The sequence below is a fragment of the Triturus cristatus genome, chromosome 4_2, assembly GCF_964204655.1.
Source record: "Triturus cristatus chromosome 4_2, aTriCri1.1, whole genome shotgun sequence".
Classification (NCBI taxonomy): domain Eukaryota; kingdom Metazoa; phylum Chordata; class Amphibia; order Caudata; family Salamandridae; genus Triturus; species Triturus cristatus.
The window spans coordinates 960,350,805-960,375,287 of NC_140586.1; the positions used below are offsets into that span (position 1 = coordinate 960,350,805).

General features: G+C 42.2%; 1 protein-coding gene across 1 annotated transcript in view; it reads right to left on the minus strand.

Annotated features, from left to right (window-relative positions):
* Positions 1–14,220: 14,220 nt before the first annotated feature.
* Positions 14,221–24,483, minus strand: part of LOC146839126 (uncharacterized) — a 45,238-nt gene continuing 34,975 nt past the window's right edge. The window contains exon 2 of the mRNA XM_085603131.1: positions 14,221–22,622. Coding sequence (XP_085459257.1) covers positions 19,143–21,917 — 2,775 coding nt within the window. The 5' untranslated portion in view covers positions 21,918–22,622 and the 3' untranslated portion in view covers positions 14,221–19,142. The remainder of the gene's footprint in view (positions 22,623–24,483) is intronic.

Consider the following 24,483-nt stretch of genomic DNA (forward strand, 5'->3'; position numbering starts at 1 on the left):
AACATTTACATTCTTTTGTCGTTTTGCGTTATTCTGCTTTGTTTTATTATGTGTCATTTTGGTCGACCAGTTGATGAAGAGGAGCAGCCAATCATTTCAAGACACAATGTGTAATTTGGTCAATTCAAAGTAAAATTGTGTGTCATTGCTCTGGTGATGCTGGTAATAACGGTATGGGTTTTTTTATGGTTTTTGGAAGATGTATATGGTGCACCTACACTTGACATGGGCAGACCCATTTCTCTGGGGAGGGACAAGAGGGCTACAACAAATAATGTGTTTGTGGCAGCGCACAAGAGATTCTTTGGGAATGGGACTGCTTGTTATCCTATTGGTTCTATTGCTAGTCTCTGGACAGCATACCCCTTGCCAGATTTCGTAGAAGTGACAGATATTATACACAAAGAGGTTCAGCACTATTCAATGAGTTGTAACAATTCTCACGGAGCAGAGGCAGCAGCACCCGGCAGCACCCAGATATTGTCCACCATATAAAGGTCTATGGAAACTGAAATTCCCTAATACGTGGTTGAAATCGACAGCGTCTTTGTGAATAAACTTTTGATACTTTGTGAAGCCCTGAAGAAGTCTCTGCATGAGACGAAACGCATTGGCTATGATCTTCTGATCTAAAGAAAAAATATAATAAGGAGAAAATCCTTTAAGAATTCAACATCTGGAATCTGGACATTTTTTCTTGTGTGTCCACTATTTCTTGAACATTGATATTAATTGTTACAACTCATTGAATAGTGCTGAACCTTTTTGTGTATAATGTTGCCATAGGATTTTTTTCCTAGTTAAGGAGCATAGAGGGGAGTGCTCCTTGGTTCTTTTCACTATATGTGATTTTTAGGATACATTTCATTGTCAAGTGCGGTCTCCTATAGCCTCTACCCTCATTTCTATTGAAGTGAGGGATATGTTCGGACTTGGTTATCCCGGGCCATGTCTATATCACAGAAAGTCACAGGGTGAGGGTTACATACTGTGATAATTTTGAAATGGAAGAGCAGAATATAACACTTGTGGGTTGGCATTATAAAGAAATAACAGTACCTTGAAAGGCTGGTTACTATGCTGCCTGTTGCCCCATAGTGAATTTTACGGACACTTCTTTATATATGAGTTGTTCAGGAATAATAATGTACAAATAAATGTTTTCCTTCGAGCATGAATCAGATCCAAATACTCTTGGAATGAATTCCAGGTATTCAGCAGTAAATTATGAGGGGCTGATATATGCACATCCTGGGTTTTATTTTTTGTACAATAGAACTTATTTCAACATTTATAATGTGAGTGACGACGTGGCTCTTGAAATGGTGTTGCCTCTAGGTGTTCCATGTAAGGATATTGAACCGAAAAAGAGATGGGTGAAAAGGACATTAACGAAAGAGTTTTGCGAGGGAGTTACAGATTTAGAAGTGAATAGCTGTAGCAGTGGTATCACATTTGGATACATCCTTTCTTCCATATTTACCCTGGGTGGTATGGCTATGGCCAGAGAAGAGAAAGCTAGGGAATATTTTGGATGTAAATTGCAAATTTTGTCCAATACCACAGTAGCAGCCTTGAGAGATATTACTACCCAATTAGTATTCGGGTGTATTCAGAACAGACTATATTTTATATTGGCCAAGTCTGGTAGTGTTTGCACTTTAATTGGCGATCAGTGTGTTATGGGAATAGAGAATTTTGGGAAAAAACATAACACAACACATTCTGGACATCAGTGAAAATTTTAAGGGCATGGAAAGTGGGATTTGGAATTGGTCCCTTTTTGGTAGTTGGGGTTGGATTTTTAAGGAACCGATTTTCCTCATAGTGGTATTGGTGCTTTGCTACATCCTTATTCAGTGGCTTCCTTTCTATTGTACCTCTGTTTGTACGCCCAAACAGAAAATATCAGCTAATGTTACAAATGCCGCTATGATGTTACAGAACGACATTAACAACCTAATGCATATTGATGAAGGAATATTTGAGGATTCCTCCCACCTTGCTGTTCCCCTTTCTCATGTTGATTGTAAGGAGTGCCCATACTTCCGTCTCGTTTACTTTTTACTTTTACTGTTGTATTGATTTCTGACATGCTGATATTGCTATAGTAATATTGCCTATGTATCACTTCTGCTTATTTCCTTTTTATCAAACAAAATCAATGTCCTTAACAATACTCATACATTAACATAAATATGAAGTCCACACAATGTTCTGTGCACTCTGCCAGACTGCTGCTGTGCCTGGAGGGACTGCTTTGCTGGCTGGAGTTAGCCCTGCTGTTGAGCACTGCATCGACAACTGCACCCAGGACTACCAGAAGTGACTTCAAGGTCGAGTTTGCTGGACTCTGTTCCAAGCCACAGGGACATAACAGGCCAATCCACTTCTTGTGTCCGAACTGTGCTCCATTGCGGTTGGCCTAAACCTTCGACTTTAACCCAGTCTTGCGCAATCAGATTTTAGCAGTTTGTGCTTTTTTTAACCTTACATTTTAAAAATTCAGACCTCTGGTTCAGCTGATTGGATTTTTGCCATTTTCAAGTCAAATGATTTATTAACATTTACTCTATAAAGTAAAGCTTTACTCTGCACAATATTACAACAACAAAAAGGATTGACTGTAACATGAAGAAACTCAAGCTGCAGAAGGGCAAATATAAACAATCATTACTTTTCTTGGTAAGTATGTAAAACCATTTAATATTGTATAAAGAATTAGAAAGAGGCATCGTGGTGTATAACTAAATATAGCCTTATTTTCAAGTGAGATCTGAAAAGATGCTTTTCTTTTCGCACGATGGTTTAGCCAAAACTAAATAATATGCAATTGTTTTGCAATGTAAGGATATAAGAGATCTTGTTTTTTAAGGCTTCCATTTGCTGCAGGCAGACGTGTTTGGTCCATGAATTTCACCAGCACCACTGCAGCGACTCCTGCTTTGATGCAGATTTAAACTGCCTGTAGCTAAGATGCTGCTCACACTAGATTGGTCCTCCCACTCCAACCTGTGTGCCACTTGCATTGTTTGTTGTTCGCATTGCCTCTACAGCATTGGTGACCTTTATGGATCCTCTTGCCACATCTGTGATGTAGTGTCCCATTTCCACCTGTAAGCTAACAGTGTGGCGTGGTAAGGTAGTTGTAGCTTGTTATGTTATGTTGTTATTTAATTTTATAACACGCACAGCTACTCCAAAGAGTGTCCCGGCGCGAACCAGGAGGGGACAACAGACTAACACTAGACAAAAGCATAGGTTTTTAGTTTTTTCTTAAAGGCCAAGGGGTCTTGGGTATTGCGAAGCTCAAAAGGAAGGGCATTCCATGCTTTGTCAGCTTTCACGGAAAGCGAGCCACCGCCCATCCTGTGACGAATGAAGCGGGGAACTTGTGCTAGAAGATGTGCTGATGAGCGCAGTTGTCTCAGAGGGACATAGAACGAGAACCTCTTCTGCAGATAGGAGGGGCCCGACCATAAAGGGTGTGGTGAGAGATGACTTGGGATTTGAACCGAGATGCCCACATATAGCGCATTAGAATAGTCCAGTCTAGAAAGGATCAGAGCACGGATGACAGTTTCTTTAGCGGGCCTAGGGAGAAGAGGAAGAAATTTCCTTAACGTTTTAAGAAGTCCAAAGCAATTGCCTGCGAGCTTCTTAACCTGAGTAGAGAAGAATAGATTTTCCTCGAACTACACTTCCAGGTTCTTGGCGGGATTCCCTTTAGATGTCGGTAAAGGGAACCCTGGAGGCCAGAGCGTGTCTGAAACTGGGGGGGAAGTTACTGTAAAGGAGAATCTCCGACTTGTCTTCATTGCACTTAAGTTGAGCGGTAGCAAGCCACTTACAGACAGAAGACAAGCAATGCTGAGCCGAAGATAAGAAGTCAGCATCATTTCCCCGTGTAAAAAGGAGCTTGGTGTCATCAACGTAGGCAATGACCTTAGCCCCCATGTTCTCAGCCAAATAGACCAGAGGAGTAACGTAGATGTTAAAGAGAAGGGGGCAAAGGGAGGACCCCTGCGGGACCCCTGTGGCAACCGACTGAGGGGCTGACGAGGCCGGCGGCAGCCAGACCTGTTGCACAAACCCTTCCAAGAAGGACCTAAGCCAGCCCCAGGCAGAGCCCGAGACACCAATCTCAGCGAGACGAGAAAGCAGCGAGTGTGGGACCGTATCGAACGCCGCAGACAGGTTGAGCATAACTAGAGCCGCTCTCCCGCCGGCGTCCAGACACTCCCGAATGGCTTCTGAAACCTCAACCAATGCTCACTCAGTGCCATGGGAGGTCCAAAACCCTGACTGGACTGGGTGCAAGAGGTCCGACCCTTCGACAAACTCAGTAAGTTGTCTGGTCACCACTGAGGTTCTGTAATTCTCGAGACTAACTCCATTTTATATTGTGCCACCATTTTGTGTTGCCCTCACGTAGGCCTGTGAAGGTAGCCTGGCGAACAAAGTGGCCTGGCCTTCTTAGTCTATGTATACATTAACTAGGTTTCTTTCTGACTCTGGAATGAACTGTAAGAAACTGACCTCTTCACCTGGAACTGACCTCGCAAAGCCAATTTCCCTGATCGATCTTTGTCTGAGATTGCCAATCAATGTTCAGGACATCGTTAACTTTTAGTTTCCTTGCAAATGCCTTATCTTGTTCATCATCTGTTACTGTTTCTTTTTTTATGTTTCTTCATTACATGGGTTATGCTTTCAATTATAGGTTTGTCCGGCTTTTGGAGATTGAATTTGGGACATTCCTAATGATTAACTTTTGGGTTGGGATACTGTACAAGTAATCATGCCATGCCATGCCCTGCAGTGCCATCTAAATCAGATTAACCTTTGTGAACTATGTAATTATAATGTTTTGCCCATATCCTGCTAAAACCCCAAAGGCTACTCACCCGCTGACCCTCCAGATTTTCCATTTGTTTAGGAATGTAATTGGTACAACTCCCTTACATGCCTGGGGCAGGATAAAGAGTATATGACGTGAAGTTAGACCATTCTATGGACTACCTCATTCAGTTGCTACGGCTTCTGTGTGACGTAGTCACACTCATTTGAGTTTAATAAAAATGTTCTTTTATATTTCAGCTTCTGTGCCAAATTCTTTATTATTGGTTTGAATGGACTAAGTATCAGTGAGACCCCTGAGAAGGAGTTTATGTTTCTTCACCACCTTTTCGCACACTTTGGCTAAACTGGGCAAAAGGGAAATGGGGTGCTAATTCCCTGGAATCTGGGGTCAAGGGAAGGCTTTTTTTTAAAGTGGGAGGATTTTAGCCTGCTTCCAGCCCTCCGGCACGTGCCTTAAGAAGGGAGGTATTAATGATGAAGTTCTCTTCAGGATTAATGACTGCTGCCAACAACCTGGCCCCACAGGGATCGGAGGGTGATCCTGATTTCAAGTCCTTCAGAATTCTGAGAGTGCTGGGTAAATCCACTGGAGAAAAACATGCAGGGAGTGCCTAGGATTAGCGGGCGTAGGAGCATAGAGCATGGGGTCTGATGAAGCCCTAGGACAGGGAGTAAAAGCCGCCTGAATAGTGCAGATTTTATCCATGAAGAAGTTAGACAGAGTATCGCACCAGGCCTATGTGGCTTGAAGTGAACTCGAAGTAAAGCTCTGAACTATGGTGAAAATTTCTTTGGGATTATTTTAAGCCTGCTCAATGTGGGCCAAATAATATTGCTTCTTGGCCTGGGCTATAGCAACATAGTACATTTTTAGTTTGAGCCTAAGATTATACTTGGCCAAGGGACAGTACTCATTAAGGCGTCAGGCACGCTCAAGTTTTTTTTTTGGGCTCGGCGATTAATGGCACAAGTGAACCCATCAATGTGGAATGATGTATGGCTCTCCCTACGTCTTTGCTGTTTGTTTTCCTGATGTAATTCCTTACATAAGATCTTGATTGCATCAGTTAGACAAGCAAAATTGTCATTCATCACCATCTGATTGGCAGCTAGGGTAGTGGAGACACTTTATAACCCAGTAGTCATGTTTGTATCCAGGGTTACTAGTTTTGGGTTTATCATTTTTATTTGCTTCTGCTGCAGGTGCTGAACTTTGAGCATTGGGGGTTTTAACCCTCCAAAGAGTTGTGGGTTTTCTGCACTCAACACATTTGCGACAGGGGACTGTAATTGAGTGTTTGAAAAATGACGAGTGCTAAGTCGATATTTTCTTACAGTTGTCGTGCCCTCACTTCAGGTTCCTATGCAACAGTTGGTGTTATGTTCTCAATCCATTCAACTTTCATTCTATGCTCCGTAGCAGCAGGACTCACATTTGCAACACAACACACAGTAACACAATAAAAATACAACAAAAAGACTCCACACCAGCTTAGAAAAATATATATGAGTTTTATAAATAAAACAAAACCAAATCAATAAAAACCCAATGAGCAGAAGTCGAGTTATTAATTGTAAAGGAGAAAAAGTGTCAATAGACCTTAGAGGCAATAAGCGCCTATTGGGGGTTATCTGGTCCTTCTGGACCAGGGCAAATTCAAGAGTACAGGCCAACCTCTTTGGAGCACGGGCCAGATACAGGAGCCATGCAGGCCTGCTTAAGAAAGTACCTTGATCCTGGTCACAACAGCGAGATGCGGGATGCAGCCAAGCAATACGTCGGTGTCGATCCCACAGTCGAGGTGTTGCGTCGATGTTATTCACGCAGTGGTGGGTATGCGTCAGTTCCGAAGACGATGCGCCAAGCCGAGAGGCGTTGGTTCTGTATACAATGCACCGGGTTTGTCCACGCAGTCTAGGGGATGACCGATCATCTTACACTGAAGGCGGCAAATCAGTGGTTATGATGCATCGGTTCTTTAAGGTGATGCACTAGTCCTGAGTGCGATTCGCTGATTCTGCTCCCACAACAGTATTGATTCTACTGCATGCAGACAGGAGATGTGTTGGTTCGACTGAAGCAAGCCCTTGGATCTACTTCCAAAGAACCATGCACAGGAGCAGGTGCTGAGACTTTGATATCCCTGAGTCTCAGAAAACAGGAGGCAATCCAACAAGCCCTTGAAGATTACTCTGCGTTCAAGGCACAGTCCAGCTGTTCCTCAATATGGTCAGAGAGCAGCAGGCCAAAACAGCAGAAAAGCAGTCCAGCACAGTGGCAGTCCTTGTAGCAGCACAGCAGTTCTTCAGAGAGGCTCTTTACAGGTCCAGAAGTGTCTGATTTGGTGGCGTCAGAGACCCAGAACTTATTCCCAGTTGTGCCTTTTAAGTGGTGGTGACTTCAAAGAAGGGTCTTTGATGTGCACAGAGGACCTTTTTTCCTAGCCCTGGCTCCAGACTCACTAAAGGGGGGGGGGGGGGGTGTTATCAATTCTTTGTGTGTTGGGACAGGACACAGCCTATTCAGGTGTGTCAGCTTCTCCCTCCCATCCTGCAGAGGATGAGCCACCAGGATGCAGATGGGCACTCAGACACACCTAACCTTCCTTTGTGTGGCTGTCTCGAATCAAGCTGCCACCCACCCCAGACGTGTATTGGAGACCCATGGACTCAACATCACATCATATGCGGACGCTACCCAGGTTATCCTCTCTCTCCGCAGACCCATCTACCACAAGGGCCAACATCTGCTTGTGCGTGTCCAGTGTCACCCGCTAGATGCAAAACTGCCCTACACTTAACACTGACAATAGGAAGGAACTAATATTCGGGTATAACAACTTCCTGTGGAATAACTCCTGGTGGCCTGCGGAACAGGGACCCTTGCCCATACCAACAGACTATGTCTGGAAACTCTGCATCGTTCTGGACAGAACACTCACCATGAAAAACTAGATCAACGCAGTATCCTCAGCCTGCTTCCTCACACTCTGCATGCTCTAAAAGATGTTGAAGTTGATCCCAGTGAGCACCAGAAGTACAGTTACACAAGCCCTCACATGTGTTTAGACCAAATATTTAAAAAAATATCATAAGACATAAAAATCGAGTCCGAAATATCGTCACACAGAAATAGTGTGTGCAAGAATATCGTCAAGAATAGCGATTTTAAGGTAAATAATATTGATTTTAACAATATCGAAATCATTAACATAATTTACAAAAATATTGAAATCATTTACATAGTTAAAAAAAATATTGTTAAGAATATTGTTTTTTCGTTCTTTTTATGTATTTTAGTACGTATTTTGATTGTATATGTTATAAAAAATTTGTCTAATTATTGTTAATGTTTTATAATATACTTTTTAATTGTTAGTAGTTTTGAAATTTAATTTTATAGTTTGTTTTTATTTTTAGTACCGTAGCAGGTTGTGGAATTTATAGGGGTAAAAGGAGGGAAGTAAATTAATTATAATTAATTATTAGTTTTTAATTAAAATGTTTTATTTTATTGATAAATAATTATGTTAATTGTATAATTAATTTGTTTTTAATTATGTTTCAGGTGTGGGTTGTGTGTTTTGTAGTAGTATAGGCTGGGAAGTAAATTTATTATAATTAATGAATAAGTAATTGTAAATTAATATTAATATTTTAATTGATCACTGCGGTTCCTGTGGCCAAGTGAGATTTTGGCGGCGGCCTGGGATCAGGCCAAACCCCCTACCCTGTGAAAGTGGCGCTGAGAGTTGGACTCGTGTGCGGCCCAGGAGGAACCTCTTTTTGAGGCCGGGGATGGCCTGGGAAGTTCCACAAGGTATGGGACAAGTGACTGAACTTACTGTTTTAAATTATTTGCTCTGACTTTTATGCACCAATGTATTGCCTTTCAGTCAGGATGGCTTGCCTGATTACCCCTAACAGGGATTTGTCTCTTACTGTCTGTTGGGAGATGGATTTTGATTTACCATGCAAACTGTGTGCTGTCACCTTGTTTGTTTGTTTCTCAAATGCCACTAAAGTTGATCATCAAAAAATATTTTAATTGATAATTGATTTTGTTATTATGCAAAATATGTAACTAAGATATTCTTACGTTATATATTAGGTCTGAGTTGTGGCATTTGTAGGATGAAAGGAAGCGAGGTTAATTAAAAAACATTTTTTAATTATAAATAATCATTGTTTAATTGACAATTATGAAAATGATGCAAAGAATATTTCTTTAATTTCTATATTAGGTGTGAGTTGTTTGTTTTGTATGGATAAAGGGTGGTGAGGTAATGAAATATATATACGTTGGTAATAGTTAATTATTAATAATTATGTAACGTGTAAATAATACCATTTAAATATTTGATTTTAGATAAGTATTGTGAACTTTGTTGAAATTTAGGGTAGAAATTTATTTAAGTAATATTAAATGCAAAAATAGTTAATGTTTTAGACTTAGGTTATTTATTATTGTATGTGTTAATTGTGTTGTACTTTTTAAATGTAAATAACATCATATTTATTGGTTATTATTATTTTGAGAATATAGTTTTGTATTTTTATTATAATACTATATCTAGCTATTTACAATATGCATTAAAAAGTGCAATAAATATGTATTTTATTTTATGGAAAAAAATGTATTTAGATATTTTTATATTCACATATTCATATTTTGTTATTTAGTATTTTTTTGAAATTATTTTATTTTGTTCAAGTTAATAATTCTATTTCCAATGTTGCACTGACTGGATTGGGAATAGTACACTTTACCCTTCCACAATCCAACACTTTTCCTACACATGCACTGACAGGAGTGGGAATAGTAAATGTTATTTCTGTGTAATCCAACAGTTTCCCTTCTGTTGCACTGTGTGGAGTGGGACTAGTAAATGTTACCCCGCCTGAGTCTAACACTTTGCCTAATCTTGTATAAATTGTAGTGGGATAGTATATGTATTCATTGTAAAATGTTATAGTTTACTTTATATTGTTTACATTTATATTATTATTTTTTGTTTATTTAAAATTATAATATTTATAATTATTAATGTTTATAATATGTAATATATTTTTAACAAACAGATTTTTTTATTTTGTTAGATTGTTTATTTGTAATTAAAATGGTTTTAAAACTTTTTTTATGTTAGGTATGTATAGGATATATGTATGTATATATATTTATTTTTTATATTATTACATTGAAAAAAATATTAAGGTATAGTATAAATTAAAATTATTAGTTTAATAATACTGTTTAATCAGATATATGTAAATGTAAATATTATATATATATATATATATATATAGGTGTGTGTTTTACTTTCTGAAAATAACTTTTTTTTTAAACATTAATTTTTTTTAATGCATTTGTGTTATTATTTAATATATTCAATGTTTATTATTTAAATTTATATATATTTAAAAATTAAAAAAATTTTTTTTTGATAAACAGATTTTATTGGTTTTTCATCATGAGTAAAAGGGACAGTGTGATACACAGTTGTCGTTCCCGGTATGATTACAGTTGGCAAATGTGAAGCAGTGGCGAGAAATAAATACAACACCTCAGTACAATGCAATCATGACCGTAGCACCTCAGACCCTACATCATACTCCGACTCTATAGGTCCTGCCATTTCCCCCAAACACGACCATGCTTACGGGGCACCCCCTAGCCTCATAAAGAGGCAGTTTCTGCATTGCGCACCAATCTACCCCTCGGTGCCAAACAATGATATTTTAAACAACAATATTAGTGACATCAATATTTTTTTTCAATATTCTTGTAATTTACATAAGTATAACATGATGATATTTTTGACATCGCCATTTAATTCACAATATTTTTGTATGCCGATATTCTGAGGGACGATATTTTGACAATGAACCGCCTTATCACTAGCTGCTTGGACTACAGTAACACTCTCTACGCAGAAATCACCACACACCTACAGAAGAGACTACAGACCATTCAGAACTCAGCGGCCAGACTCATCCTCGACCTCAGGCAGACCCACATCACCCCATACCTCAGGAAACTCTACTGACTCCCCGTCTACACGAGGTGGCAATTCAAGATGCTAACCGACGCCTACACAGCCCTGCACAATCATGGACCAGCATGCATCAACCACCGCCTGAGCTTCCACCAACTCTCAAAACACTTGCGCTCCACCCTCCCTCTCCCTCACCCATACCCATGCATCCTCCAAAGCAAGAGTGGTGGATGCTGATTCTCTGAATTTGCCATGAAGGCCTGGAACAGCCTCCCCCTCCAGACCTCACCCTCCCTGCAGGAATTCAGGAAGGAACTCAAGACCTAGCTGTTCAACTGATTCCACCAGCGCAGCAGAACCCCCAACACGGGTGATTAGCAGCTGTATACTTATCCTGTTATATTGATTAGTGTGGGGCCACTGTACCCTGGTATCTGTAGACCCTACTATTCACAACGACTCTTACCACTAATCTTGGGTTCTAGACTGGTACGGGCAGGTGGAGGTATCAGGTACGGGTGCAGAGCTCACCCGCACCTCTCCCAACTACAGTTTGAGTGCTCAGTTAAGTAACTCAGTTCCAAATACTTGGAGACAATGATAACGTGGGAAAATCTCATATATCTTCCTACATTCTCTTTGTTGCTTAGTTGTGCATTCAAGGGAATGATGTACCAATTCCACAAATCCATCCTTGTTGTCAAAATGCAACAAGCGATGAAGAGGCCTGCTGTCCTCTTCATACTTTGAGGCTCCAGTGTGTCACCTGTGTCCACTAAATAATTCACATCAGACACTTCTGCATCACCGTTTATGGTACACACCACTTATCGCCCAAAGCTTTGGGAGATAAGGGCTTCAGCACCAACACCGTCTGACTCTTGTGATACCCAGTGAGCTTTGCATTCTTGTAATATCACTGCTTTATTAGCTCCTGGCTAGCCTGAAGGTTTTCTTCGCCTGACCAATGTAGTGTGCCATCCATCTTTTGAGGCCAATCACATAATCCACTACATCATTTTGTGGGGACTTGGAAGTTTCTTTCACCCTTCGCTGATCAAGATGAATGGGCTAATCACTGGATACCCACACAGACGCTCAAAGTGACTGAAATCCATGCCCTTGTCCGGAACCTCCTCGTTGGCGAATATGAGACATGGCAGGAGAAGATCACACTTGTTCCTGAGGTTCTCTAACTAAGTGCCCCGTTACACTGTTAAGGGTCTTGTAGAAAACATGTCTAGTAGAGCGCTAACTACAACCTATGCAGTCATTCCCCTCAAAAGTACCACCTCTTGATACCTGGTGCCATGATCTACTACAACCAAAACATCATGATGGTGGATGGAGGCTATATGGAGCCTATGCTCCTGGCTGCTGGGCAGTCCTTCAGAGGGCTGAGAGCAGAAGGGGACAAACCCATGGCATCAGCATTACTTGAGTAAAGTGGGGAGCCGTCTAGAAACCCTGAGGTTTGTCTTAAGCTTTTGAGAGTGATCATAGGACTTCACTCTTGCTGCACCCTACACCTCGTGGCAGAACATACATGTGCTCTAGATTGATTCACAGTAGTAGAAAGAGATTCCAGCCTGGTTATTGTAGTGCCAGCCAATCACATTGCTCGCATTCATGTTTTCTCTTTTTTCTCCAGTCGCTCGCTGTTCCGCAGGTGCTGTTTGATTTTCAGATGCAACTCCAGTTGTGCCCCATTCCTATCCGCCAGCATGGGGGATATGGCCAACCAATCTTCATCACTCCTTTCCTCATTCTCTGTCCTCTCTGGCGATTCAGTGATATGCTGGAATAGATCAGGAGGATGCAGAACAGTTGGAGTGTAAGTTCTAACCCTGTCCCCAAGATGGCTAATTTGATATTTCAACTTTTCCTGAATATTTGTAATACTCTGGACATTGGATTTGTTCATGTGCTTATGCTCCTCCTCCTGCCACGAATGAAGAGCAGACACTATTCAGCATTTCTTTTATTTGTGGGGCTTCTGTAGATTGATACCAAAGGTACCATGCTCTGTAAAGGACTATTTTCCATCTTCATTGAGAGTCCCACCCACTCCTCTATGTATCGGCACAAGTGTTTACCAGATTATTGATATATACTGTGGCCAGGTGTCTGTTTTGGTTGGGGCTTGCTACATCTAGCCTGTCCAGCCCCCAAGAAGTATGTTGTGTAAAATGACTGTCATATTTAAGGTGATCAGAGGGGTTTAAGTCACTGGGACAACTCTTTCCATTCCTGCACTTTGATTTTAGATTTCATTATTAGGTGTGTTGGTCAAATTAGCTCAATTAAAATGAACCAAGAGTACAACTCTCATTATGCACTGGTATGTTAAATGAAGACCCAGAGCTAGAAAAGCTGACTCCCAGGGATAGGGCCTCACCGGTCATCCTAGTCATACCTAGTCCAAGCCTATCACCTCCTGAAGTAAGCCTTGACTGCTCAGACAAGCGACACAAATATTTCAGCTGCAAGATCTTGCATATTGGAAAAATGATTGCATTATCCCTCAAAAGGACAGCCAGAAAATGTCTCACCAGAAGAACCAGAGGAAACCAAGCTGCTTGAAGTTTGGGTGGTTTCCTGGGTCAGCTCTAACTGAAGCTATCTAGGGAAGGTTACTCGTCCGCCTTCAAGAGTCAGACACCAGCCGGTGTACTAGTGATCTGTAGACTATCAAAAAATTACTTTGTGGAGCCTAGTCACCGCCAGTAGAAATCATTCAGCGTCCATGTCCTTCCAGAACAAGGCCTGCCTGTCCCTGTGAACAGTAAGCATTTCTGGACAGGAACTGGCATCGTTTTTGCCCACACATGGGACCAAACTACCCCTGGTGTATTTAAGCCCCTCTTGGCAAAGGACTGGGGTCTATCAGCTATCATAGTTCTATTGTATTTGCTACCTACCAGTCTTCTACAGGTCCTGCTGGGGAGGGTGTAGATTAGGGTGGGTTTGACAGAGAGGGAGAAAAGGAGTCAGAGTGGCTCACCTACCTCTTTCACTGCACTTTTAGGGTATACATGTTTGCACTCCTGTGTGCAGTACTTAATTGGCAGAGTCTCACAGGACTTGGCATTACCCCCTCCCCCCCCCTTTTTAATACTTACATGATTGTCTTGCCTTTATTCTTTCCACCGTGAAATCTTGATTTGCAAATTGTGCTGAACTCGCCCAGCTAGCAGTCAGCAAGGACGAGTAAGTGCGATCAACAGACTGAAATCCTTTAGCTTTGACTGTCTGACATCCAATTTAATTGTTGACTGACCAACAGTGCCCCTCACTCCTCCCTGATAAATAAGGCCATCGACATACATTACAAGCATTTCGGCATTACCCTGTCCCCCCATTGTTTTATTTCAAATAGTTTTTATTGAGTTTTCCAGAAAGAACCAAAACACAGTGGTGAAATGAATTAATCAAAGGATGCAGTAAATACCACATTGGTATGTAGGGGGATATAATTGGTGGAGGGGAAAAGCTGTGTATATTGTGTACATTTAGACCAATTCTAACATCAACTGTTTTAGTACGCAGTTAGTTCAATGATAATCTATACAATTACTAATGTGACAATATTCTTTGACCATCATATCTTGTGAGGCATATACACAGGTGAAAGACAAGAGAATGTATAGTGTTGAAACTAAGTTAAAGGAGAGTTTTATATACCACGGCCTCACGACTAGAGCCCTTTAATCTTCTAACGGTTCTTATTCAGATAGATAGCCACTCTACAACCAATCTATCTCCTCTCCCCCTTTTTAATACTTAAATGATTGTCTTACCTTTATTCTTTACAACGTGAAATCTTGATTTTCAAATGTGTGATAAACTCAGCCAGCTAGCAGTCCAACTGGACATGGAAGAAAAATAACTTGGTCCTGTACACTTATTTATATCAATGAAGATGAGTAAGGGGTGATCAACAGACTGATATCCTCTGGCGTCGAGTGTCTGTGGCTTTCAATTGAATTTTTGACTGACCGACAGTGTTGCGTCAGGCCCCTCACACCTCCTGATGAGGAATATCCTAGACATACATTTCAAGCAATTCTCTATTCATAAATTAAAAACTTACACAAAAAGCTTACAAAATGTGAGTGAAGGACTCACTCAAGATCAATTTTGGAATTAACATATATCCCATGAAATTGATAAATAAATAGTACAGAAGAATACATCAATGTCAAAAATGGCTTTTAACATTAACTAATCAATTCATAGACACTGTTAGGGAAATGAGGAACTGCTACGTCAAAAGCAGAATGTACATCTAACATCTAAAAATCATTCCATGTTTGATTAAACATTCATAGATACACGGCCTAACTAAAAGGATTCCATCATTTTTCACACCTATAGTTAAACAAAACCTGCAGAAATATGTACCAGAAGCATCCTCCACCCTAAGTGTGACATGAATTGTTAGGCTAATGAAGTCTTTTTCACCTAAAACTCACAAACCTGGACAATTCCTCTCTGGTTTCAGTATGCTTGAAACTTATGGCCAATTAGAACAAAATGTCAGGATAATCTATTGTTAAGAAAAAAAGTTATTACAAATTAATAGCTTCTCACACTATCTTTTTAAAATGAATGTCATTTTTATTTTACGGGCTACAATACATCGACCATTGAAGCTCAGCACATGATTGCTTACAAGTGGCTACTCTTTTTTCCTGTTTTCTGTTGCATCTGCAGCACAGTCGACTGAGCATCCCAGGGACGAGGGATCCTCTTTATTCTGTACATCTGCAGTGACAGCTAAGGACAAATGTCTTCTCAATCAACTAATCATTTAATTTAGTCGAACATCCCTAGTGCCCTCAGCCTAGGGGAACAAGTCAATTCTCAGTGAACCCCCGCCATTTCATGCAGGGCAAGACAGGTGATCTTTCGTTAGTCATGTGCTGAGACTCTCGACTGTCCTTGTTTCACAAACCCTTCAACACCAAACATGCCAGGATGGACAGATCTCTGGCTCCATAGATGTGCTCTGCTCATCCCGGTGTTTAGCAGCAAGTAACAGTTGTATTTACAAGTTCTGAAAGTCACCTTGTTCCAGACTACCGGACGTAGACCTAGCGTAGTGACTGCTGTATCTGCATCTCACACCAGCTTTATAAACATATCGGCTAGCTGCTATGTTCATAATAACTAGGGGCAGAAAAATTAAAAGGTATTGAGCTTCGTTGGTTTACCTATTCAAAAAAGCAAATAGATTCATTTTTAGATCCCTGTTATTGGTGACAATTTTTTTTGGTTCACTAAATTATCAAATGACAGCCTTACTCTTGTTATGCTATTCAATTTTTCTAGACATGGTTCCCTACCTTGACAAGTACTGGAGACAAAAAACATAAATGTCTCATTAACATGTAAAATCTAGTCATTGTTCGGTATATTTTATAGCATCAGGATTGGTTCAACCTGTATCATGTTTTTATGGGATCATTTTCTTTTTTCTCATTTCCTATGTTGAACAATCAATTCAAAATGTGAGTCCATTATCCATCTGATCCCTACAAAACTCTGTAAGATGTAAATGCTTCTATTTGCTTAGTGCTCTGCCTGGCTACCACAGCTGCATCCCCCTGTCCACCACGGAACACCTCTATTTCCAGATCCAGAACAGCCCCAGAACGACCATACGCAGCAGTCTCACCTACAGGCCCCCCAGACCTCGAGCCACGTTCACCAATATCATCGCCGACCTCATCGCACCCAACGTCATCGCCTCCATGGACCACATACTTATCGGAGACCTCAGCTTCCACATCAACAAGCTCAGCGTCCCCAACTCTGCCTACCTCCTGGACAACCTCGCCAACCTCGGACTGGGAGAACAAGTCACCACCGCTCCCCGCAAGGCAGGACACACCCTTGACCCTTTCTTCGAGGAGGTAACAACATCCGCTTGAGCCACACGACGCAACCCCCCTGGAAGGACCACCACTGCGTACACTTCAAAGTCAACCAACCCACCTCCCCCAATCCCACACCACGCCTGCCGTGAAGAAAGTGGAGCAAGGTCACCGAGGAGCACCTCAACTCCACCCTTAACCGCGATGGTTCCCCACCTCGACCGACGCCAACGCCGCAGCCAAAGAACTTTACAGAAGGATCACCAACTGCACAGACAAGCTTGCCCCCCTTCTCAACCCTGACAGACAGTGCTCCAGGAAGGCCAAACGGTTCACCGCCAACCTCCAAGATTCCAGATGCACCTGCAGACATCTCGAGAAGTATTGGAGAAACAGCAACACTTTGGAAGACCACACCACATACAAGAACGCCATGACAGAATACCACCATCTCATCAGATCCACCAAAAGGACCTTCATCCAAAAAAAAATCCATGCCAACGCCACCAACGCCAAGGAACTCTTCAACATCATTCAGGAATTCATCAAGCCCCCCAGCGAAGCCACGGCCATCACACCCTCCCAGGACCTCTGCAACAAACTCGGCTCCTACTTCCACCTGAAAACAAGATCCCTCTATGACAACTTCAATGAACCGACTCCGGACACCAAATCCACTCCCCCCCTCCAGCAACGACAACCAGCCCTCCATCTCCTCCTGGACCCCGGTCATCACCAAAGACACTGCATCGATCATGAAAGGCATTCACTCAGGAGCCCCCACGGACCCCTGCCCGCCACACATCTTCCACAGAGCAGCCTCTGCCATAGAACCTGAGCTACAATGCACCATCAATACCACCTTCACAACTGGAACATTCCCAGACGACTGGAAACGTGCAGAAGTCAAGCCCCTCCTCAAGAAGCCCTCAGCAGATCCGACGGACCTTAAGAACCACCGACCCATCTCTCCCCATCCATTTCGCGGCCAAAGTCACTGAGAAGATTGTCAACGTTCTACTAATGAAATGCATTGAAGAGAACTCCATCCTGGACCCCTCCCAATCCAGATTCCGCAGCAACCACCACACCGAAACCGCCCTACTCGCCGCCAAAGACGACATCCGCATCCACAGTGGCCCTGATCCTACTTGACCTCTCTGCAGCCTTCGAAACTGTCTCCCACCGCACTCTCATCGCCAGACTTCATGACGCCGGCATACAGGGAACCACCCTCCACTGGCCCTGCTCCTTCCTCACCGGCAGAACCCAAAGAATCAGACTTCCGCCCTTCCTCTCCGAACCGACAGAGATCAACTGCGGAGTAACACAAGGATCATCGCTCAGCCCCACCCTCTTCAACATCTATATGGCAACCCCTTGCCAGCATTGCCAGACAGCATGGACTCAGCATAGTATCCTATGCCGACGACACCCAGCTCATCCTCTCCCTCACCAAGGACCCCCTCACCAACAGACTCAGCTTTCAGGAAGAAATGAAGGACGTTGCATCCTCGATGAGCAGCAGCTGCCTGAAGCTGAACTCGGAGAAGACAGAAGTCCTCGTCCTTGGACCCTCCCCCTCTGTATGGGACGACACCTTGTGACCCACCGCACTCAGCAGCCCCTCCACCACCACGGACCACGCCTGGAACCTCAGCTTTATACTCGACTCATCCCTCACCATGACCCGAAAGATCAACGCCGTTGCCTGCACCCGCTTCAACACCCTCCGCATCCTTCACAAGACCTTCAAATGGATCTCCCTGAATCAAGAAAGACCATCACCAATGCACTCATAACCAGCAGACTGGACTACGGAAACGCCCTCTATGCCGGGATCAACAAATCTCTGCTTCGCAAGATCCAGAGCATACAAAACACCGCAGCCAGACTCGGCATCCCTCGATACGAACACATCACGCAACACCTGCGAGACCTCCACTGGCTCCCCGTCGTGAAGAGAGTAACTTTAAAGATACTCACCCAAGACTACAAAAGCCTCCACAACACCGGACCCCAATATATCAACAAAAGAATCTCCTTCCACATACCCAAGAGAAACCTCCAATCATCTGACCTCGCCAAAACCCCGCGCATCCACAGAGCCAGAACGGGTGGAAGAGCCCTCTCCTACGTTGCGGCAAAGACCTGGAACGAGCTCCCGATCAACATCAGACGCGCCCCCACTCTTCACATCTTCAGGAGGACCCTCAAGACCTGGCTCTTCAACTGACCGGTGCTGTACCCCCGTGCCTTGAGACCCTTACGGGTGAGTAGCTCGCTTCACAATTCCCAGATTGATTGATGGGTTTAAAGGTTTTATCACTAATCACTTTTTCCCTGTGAGTGTGTTCCCTGATGACTTTGCAGGGTTGAAAAATGACTAACGCTCTTCCCACATTCACTGCACTTGTATGGCTTTTTCCGTGTGTGTTCGTTGATGACTATGCAGGGTGGATAATCGACAAAAGCTCTTCACACATTCACTGCACTTGAATGGCTTTTCCCCTGTGTGTGTTCGCTGATGCCTTTGCATAGTTGATAACTGACTAAAGCTCTTCCCACATTCACTGCACTTGAAAGGCTTTTCCCCTGTGTGAATTCGCTGATGAATCCTTAATGCTGAAGAGTCATGAAAACTACTTTCACATTCACTGCAATGGTAAGGCTTTTCCCCAGTGTGTGTTCGCTGATGCCTTTGTAGGTATGATAATCGACTAAAGCACTTTCCACACTCAATACATTTGTATGGTTTTTCCCCTGTGTGTGTTCGCTGATGTCTGAGTAGGACTGATGAATAACTAAAGCTCTTCCCACATTCACTGCACTTGAATGGTTTTACCCCTTTGTGTGTTCTCTGATGTGTTAGTAGGTTTGATAACCGACTAAAGCTCTTCATACACTCACTACACTGGAATGGCTTTTCCCCTGTGTGAGTTTGTTGATGATTCCTTAATTTTGAAAGTTGACTAAAACTACTTCCACAATCATTACAATTATATGGTTTTTCCCCTGTGTGTATTCGCTGATGATTTCTTAATGTTGAAGATTGACTAAAACTACTTCCACATTCACTGCAATGATACAGTTTTTCTCCTGTGTGCGTTTGCTGATGTCTTTGTAGGTGTGATAACTGACTATATCTTTTCAGGCATTCACTGCAATGGTAGGGTTTTTCCCCTGTGTGTATTCGCTGATGATTTTGGAGGTGTGATAACCGACTGAAGCTCTTCACACATTCATTGCAATGGTAGGGTTTTTCCCCTGTGTGTGTTCGCTGATGTATTTGGAGATGTGATAACTGACTGTAGCTCTTCACACATTCACTACACTTGAATGGTTTTTCCCCTGTGTGTGTTCGCTGATGTATTTGGAGGTGTGATAACTGACTGTAGCTCTTCACACACTCACTGCATTTGAATGGTTTTTCCCCTGTGTGTGTTCGCTGATGTAGTTGGAGGCGTGATAACCGATTAAAACTCTTCACACATTCATTGCAATGGTATGGTTTTTCCCCAGTGTGTGTTTGCTGATGCATTTGGAGGTATGATAAACAACTAAAGCTCTTTGCACATTCATTGCACTTGAAAGGCTTTTCCCCGGTGTGAATTCGCTGATGAATCCTTAATGCTGAAGAGTCATTAAAACTTCTTTCACATTCACTGCAATGGTAAGGCTTTTCACCAGTGTGTGTTCGCTGATGCCTTTGTAGGTATGATAATCGACTAAAGTTCGTTCCACACTCAATACATTTGTATGGTTTTTCCCCTGTGTGTGTTCGTTGATGTCTGAGTAGGACTGATGAATAACTAAAGCTCTTCCCACATTCACTGCACTTGAATGGTTTTACCCCTTTGTGTGTTCTCTGATGTGTTAGTAGGTTTGATAACCGACTAAAGCACTTTGCACATTCATTGCACTTGAATGGTTTTTCTTCTGTGTGACTTTGCTGGTGTTTGCTTAATTTTGAAAGCTGACTAAAACTAATTCCACAATCATTACAATGATATGGGTTTTCCCCAGTGTGTGTTCGCTGATGCATTTGGAGGTATGATAAACAACTAAAGCTCTTTACACATTCATTGCAATGGTATAGTTTTTCTCCTTTGTGTGTTCGCTGATGCATTTGGAGGCGTGAATACCAACTAAAGGACTTCACACATTTATTGCAATGGTATGGTTTTGCCACAGTGTGTATTCGATGATGTCTTTGGAGGTAAGATAAAGAATTAAAGCTCTTTGCACATTTATTGCAATGGTATAATTTATTCCCTGTGTGTGTTTGTTGATGTACTTTGAGGTTTGATAACTGACTAAAGGTTTTCACACATTCATTGCAATGGTATGGTTTTTCCCCAGTGTGTGTTCGCTTGTGTCTTAGTAGGACTGATAAATCACTAAAGCGTTTCACACATTCATTGCAATGGTATGGTTTTTCCCCAGAGTGTGTTCGATGATGTCTTTGGAGGTATGATAAACAAGTAAAGCTCTTTGCACATTCATTGCAATGGTATGGTTTTTCTCCTGTGTGCGTTCGTTGATGTACTTGGAGGTTTGATAACTGACTAAAGCTCTTCACACATTCATTGCAATGATATGGTTTTTCCCCTGTGTGTGTTCGCTGATGTGCTTGGAGGTGCGATAAGCGACTAAAGTTCTTTGGACATTCATTGCAATGGTATAGTTTTTCCCCTGTGTGTGTTCGTTGATGTACTTGGAGGTTTGATAACTGACTAAAGCTCTTCACACATTCATTGCAATGGTATGGTTTTTCCCCAGTGTGTGTTCGCTGGTGTCTTTGTAGGATTGATAAATCACTAAAGCTCTTCCCACATTCATTGCATTTTAATGGTTTTTCCCCGGTGTGTGTTCGCTGATGATTCCTTAATGCTGAAGAGTAACCAAAACTACTCCCACATTCGCTGCAATGGTATGGTTTTTCACCTTTATGGGTTTCTTGATGACTTTGTAGGTTAGATAACCAACTAAACCTGTTCACATATTCAGTGCAATTGAATTGTTTTTCACCTGTTTGTGTTTGCTGAGGGTACATTAGTTCTGATGACAAACTAAAGTTGTCGCTGTAGGTGTCTGATACTTCTCTCTTGATTAGAGTCTCTGAGTCGGGTATATATTTGTCTACATCCCATGACTGTGCTTCCTGAAGGGCCAACATGACGGATTAAACATGTGTGTTTTATTTTTGTATTTCTCTGGTATTTTGCAGATTTGCTTTTTGATTTAACAATAAAGTACAATGGTCACCAAATACCTGTCAGACTCATAACGTGTGTAAGGCTCCTTTGTTGGTGATAACGTCTTTAGACTGGATAATGGGATTTCACAGTAGCGGGAAAAGATTAATCTTCCTTCAGGTTGGTGCAAATAGGGACAGAAGTTTGTATTTTAGATAGCAGAATCCTCTTTCCTTTACCCTTCAGTTGTCTGCCTCCACTCTGTTTTTCATTTCTCTTGCTCCTGTGGTCTGGCCTGAAAGAGTTTCCAATACACCTGGAGCACTGAATGGTGGTGATCATTTTAGTAAGTAAAGCACTGCTGTAAACACATCATACCGATCCCATGATCAAAGCTGTTATTGGATACCCGTGGACACATGAGGCGGTTTGTCGATGTTGTTGCCTTAATGTTCTAGAGGTAATTTCTTAGTCTGGTGGCATGGAGGTGCACAGCTCAGGCTCTTACACTCATGAACTGCCCTTGACTGCTTCTTTCAAGATCTGTTAATGTAGGTACTGGTTCGTCAGGCTCTGACTGCGCTGATGATTTCCTGAATACTGGAGCTCAATTGTTCATTGTTTTTGCCGATTCGCAATAGTATCTTTGAAATTCAAAATCATTTCATTTCTTCAAGGCTTATTTTCTGTTGGATGTAAAGAGATGTAAAATTACTAAATGCAAACACAATGGAATGCGAATACAAAATGTTTTACTGGTTGTAAAAGAAGTCTCTTCTTCACCACATTTGAAACTTAGCAAGGGATATTTCACCATACACAGATATTTAACTAAATGTTCTGCCGAACAACTCACACCTTATTTACTTCAGAAAAGGAGGTGATTTATCAGTGTTCACAGAGTAACTTAGTAAGGAAAGGGTGGTCAAAGAGCACCCACATGCTAGTGGTAAAGCTTTAGGTAGATGCATATGGTCAAGATTGCATTTAAGCAAGAACAGATTGTGGAAAAAGTGATGGAGCAGGATGTGCTGCTGGAACTTAAGTTTCAGGAAGTGTATAACAATGGTAACTCTTTAGGAAGTACATAACAAAACGACATCTTCAGGAAGTACATAACAAAGGTAACTCGGGTGCATTGTTTTCCAAACAGTACACCGACACAATGCATGCACAGAGAAGAAGTCAGGAAATGGTCTGATAGTCAAGCAGCCATGGGTGGTAGCGCGGGTATCATAAGCTTCTTTACAGACGCTCGTCAGGTGGGTTCAAACAGAGGAGGTGCACAGATAGGTGCTTATGAGGTACAAACTGAGGAGGTGCACAGGTAGGTGCGTATGAAGTACAAATGGAGGAGGGGCAGAGGAAGGTGCTTGTGAGGTACAAACAGAGGAGGTGCACAGGTAGGTGCTTGTGAGGTACAATGAGAGGAGGTGCACAAGTAGGTGCTTATGAGGTACAAAGTGAGGAGGTGCATACATTGGTGCGTGTTCCTTTCTGGGTCTGTTCCATCTGTACTGGGTGGAGTACTGGTGTACATTGTATCCTATTCCTGTTGCTTCAAAAAGGGCACTTGCTGCATGGGTGTTACCACTTTGAACCTTTTCTTGAGGGGAGCAAAGCCTCAAAAAACACAACCCCTGGAGGCTGCCTGCCTCGAATCAGAGATCCAGGTGAGGGCCCAGGTGCCGACAACATGAACTTGGGAGACAAAAGAAGACTAAGAAACACTGTTTATGAGGGGGTTCCCACAACAGATCAAAGGGTTAATTTGCTGTCAGTCCACTCTCTCAAACTCTGATTCCTTTTCCAGCATCTCTGATACTACACCTGCCTCTAGGCACCCTTCCTATGATACTGGTTCTTTCTCCTTCTACGAATGATTGTTGTTGGTTTGAGGCCTGATTTAGAGTTTGTCAGACAGGTAACTCTTTTACAAATATGACAGATATCACATCTGCTCACTGTATTACAACTCACACAAAATATAATGGAATTGTAATAAGGCAGGCAGACATCTGAAATGTTCTGTGACCTCGTAACCCATCTACCAAACTCTAAATCAGGCCCTTGGTGCACATTCTGCCCGGTGTCTTTTCAGTGTCAGAAAGTCTCCGTTTTATAAAAGACACAGTATTATCTTACCCCAGCTGTGAGTTGTCGTCATAATGCCACCCTTGCCATGTTTCTTTTTTCTTCTTTTCCCAGCTCCTGTCACCGATGCTCATGAACTGCCCAGAGTCTGGTTTATTCTTGCTTCACTCTTATGTTTCCAGTGACGGACGCTCTTCACTTTGCTGAATGTGCATCGTAAGAGAAGAGGCCTTGCTGCAAGCCTGGAAGGCTTAACTGTAATTAAGAGACCCAGGAGACAAGTCTTCTGTTTTCATGCATTCCAATGGGTTCTGGGAATTTTAGTCTATTTGTTACTGCATTTTACTTGGCTGCCATATGGATAAGGCAAGCAAAATAATGCATAATGCTCTCCTCTCCGCATTTAATTAACTTTCTGACACTTTACACTTTAAACGCTCTATACTGAGCATG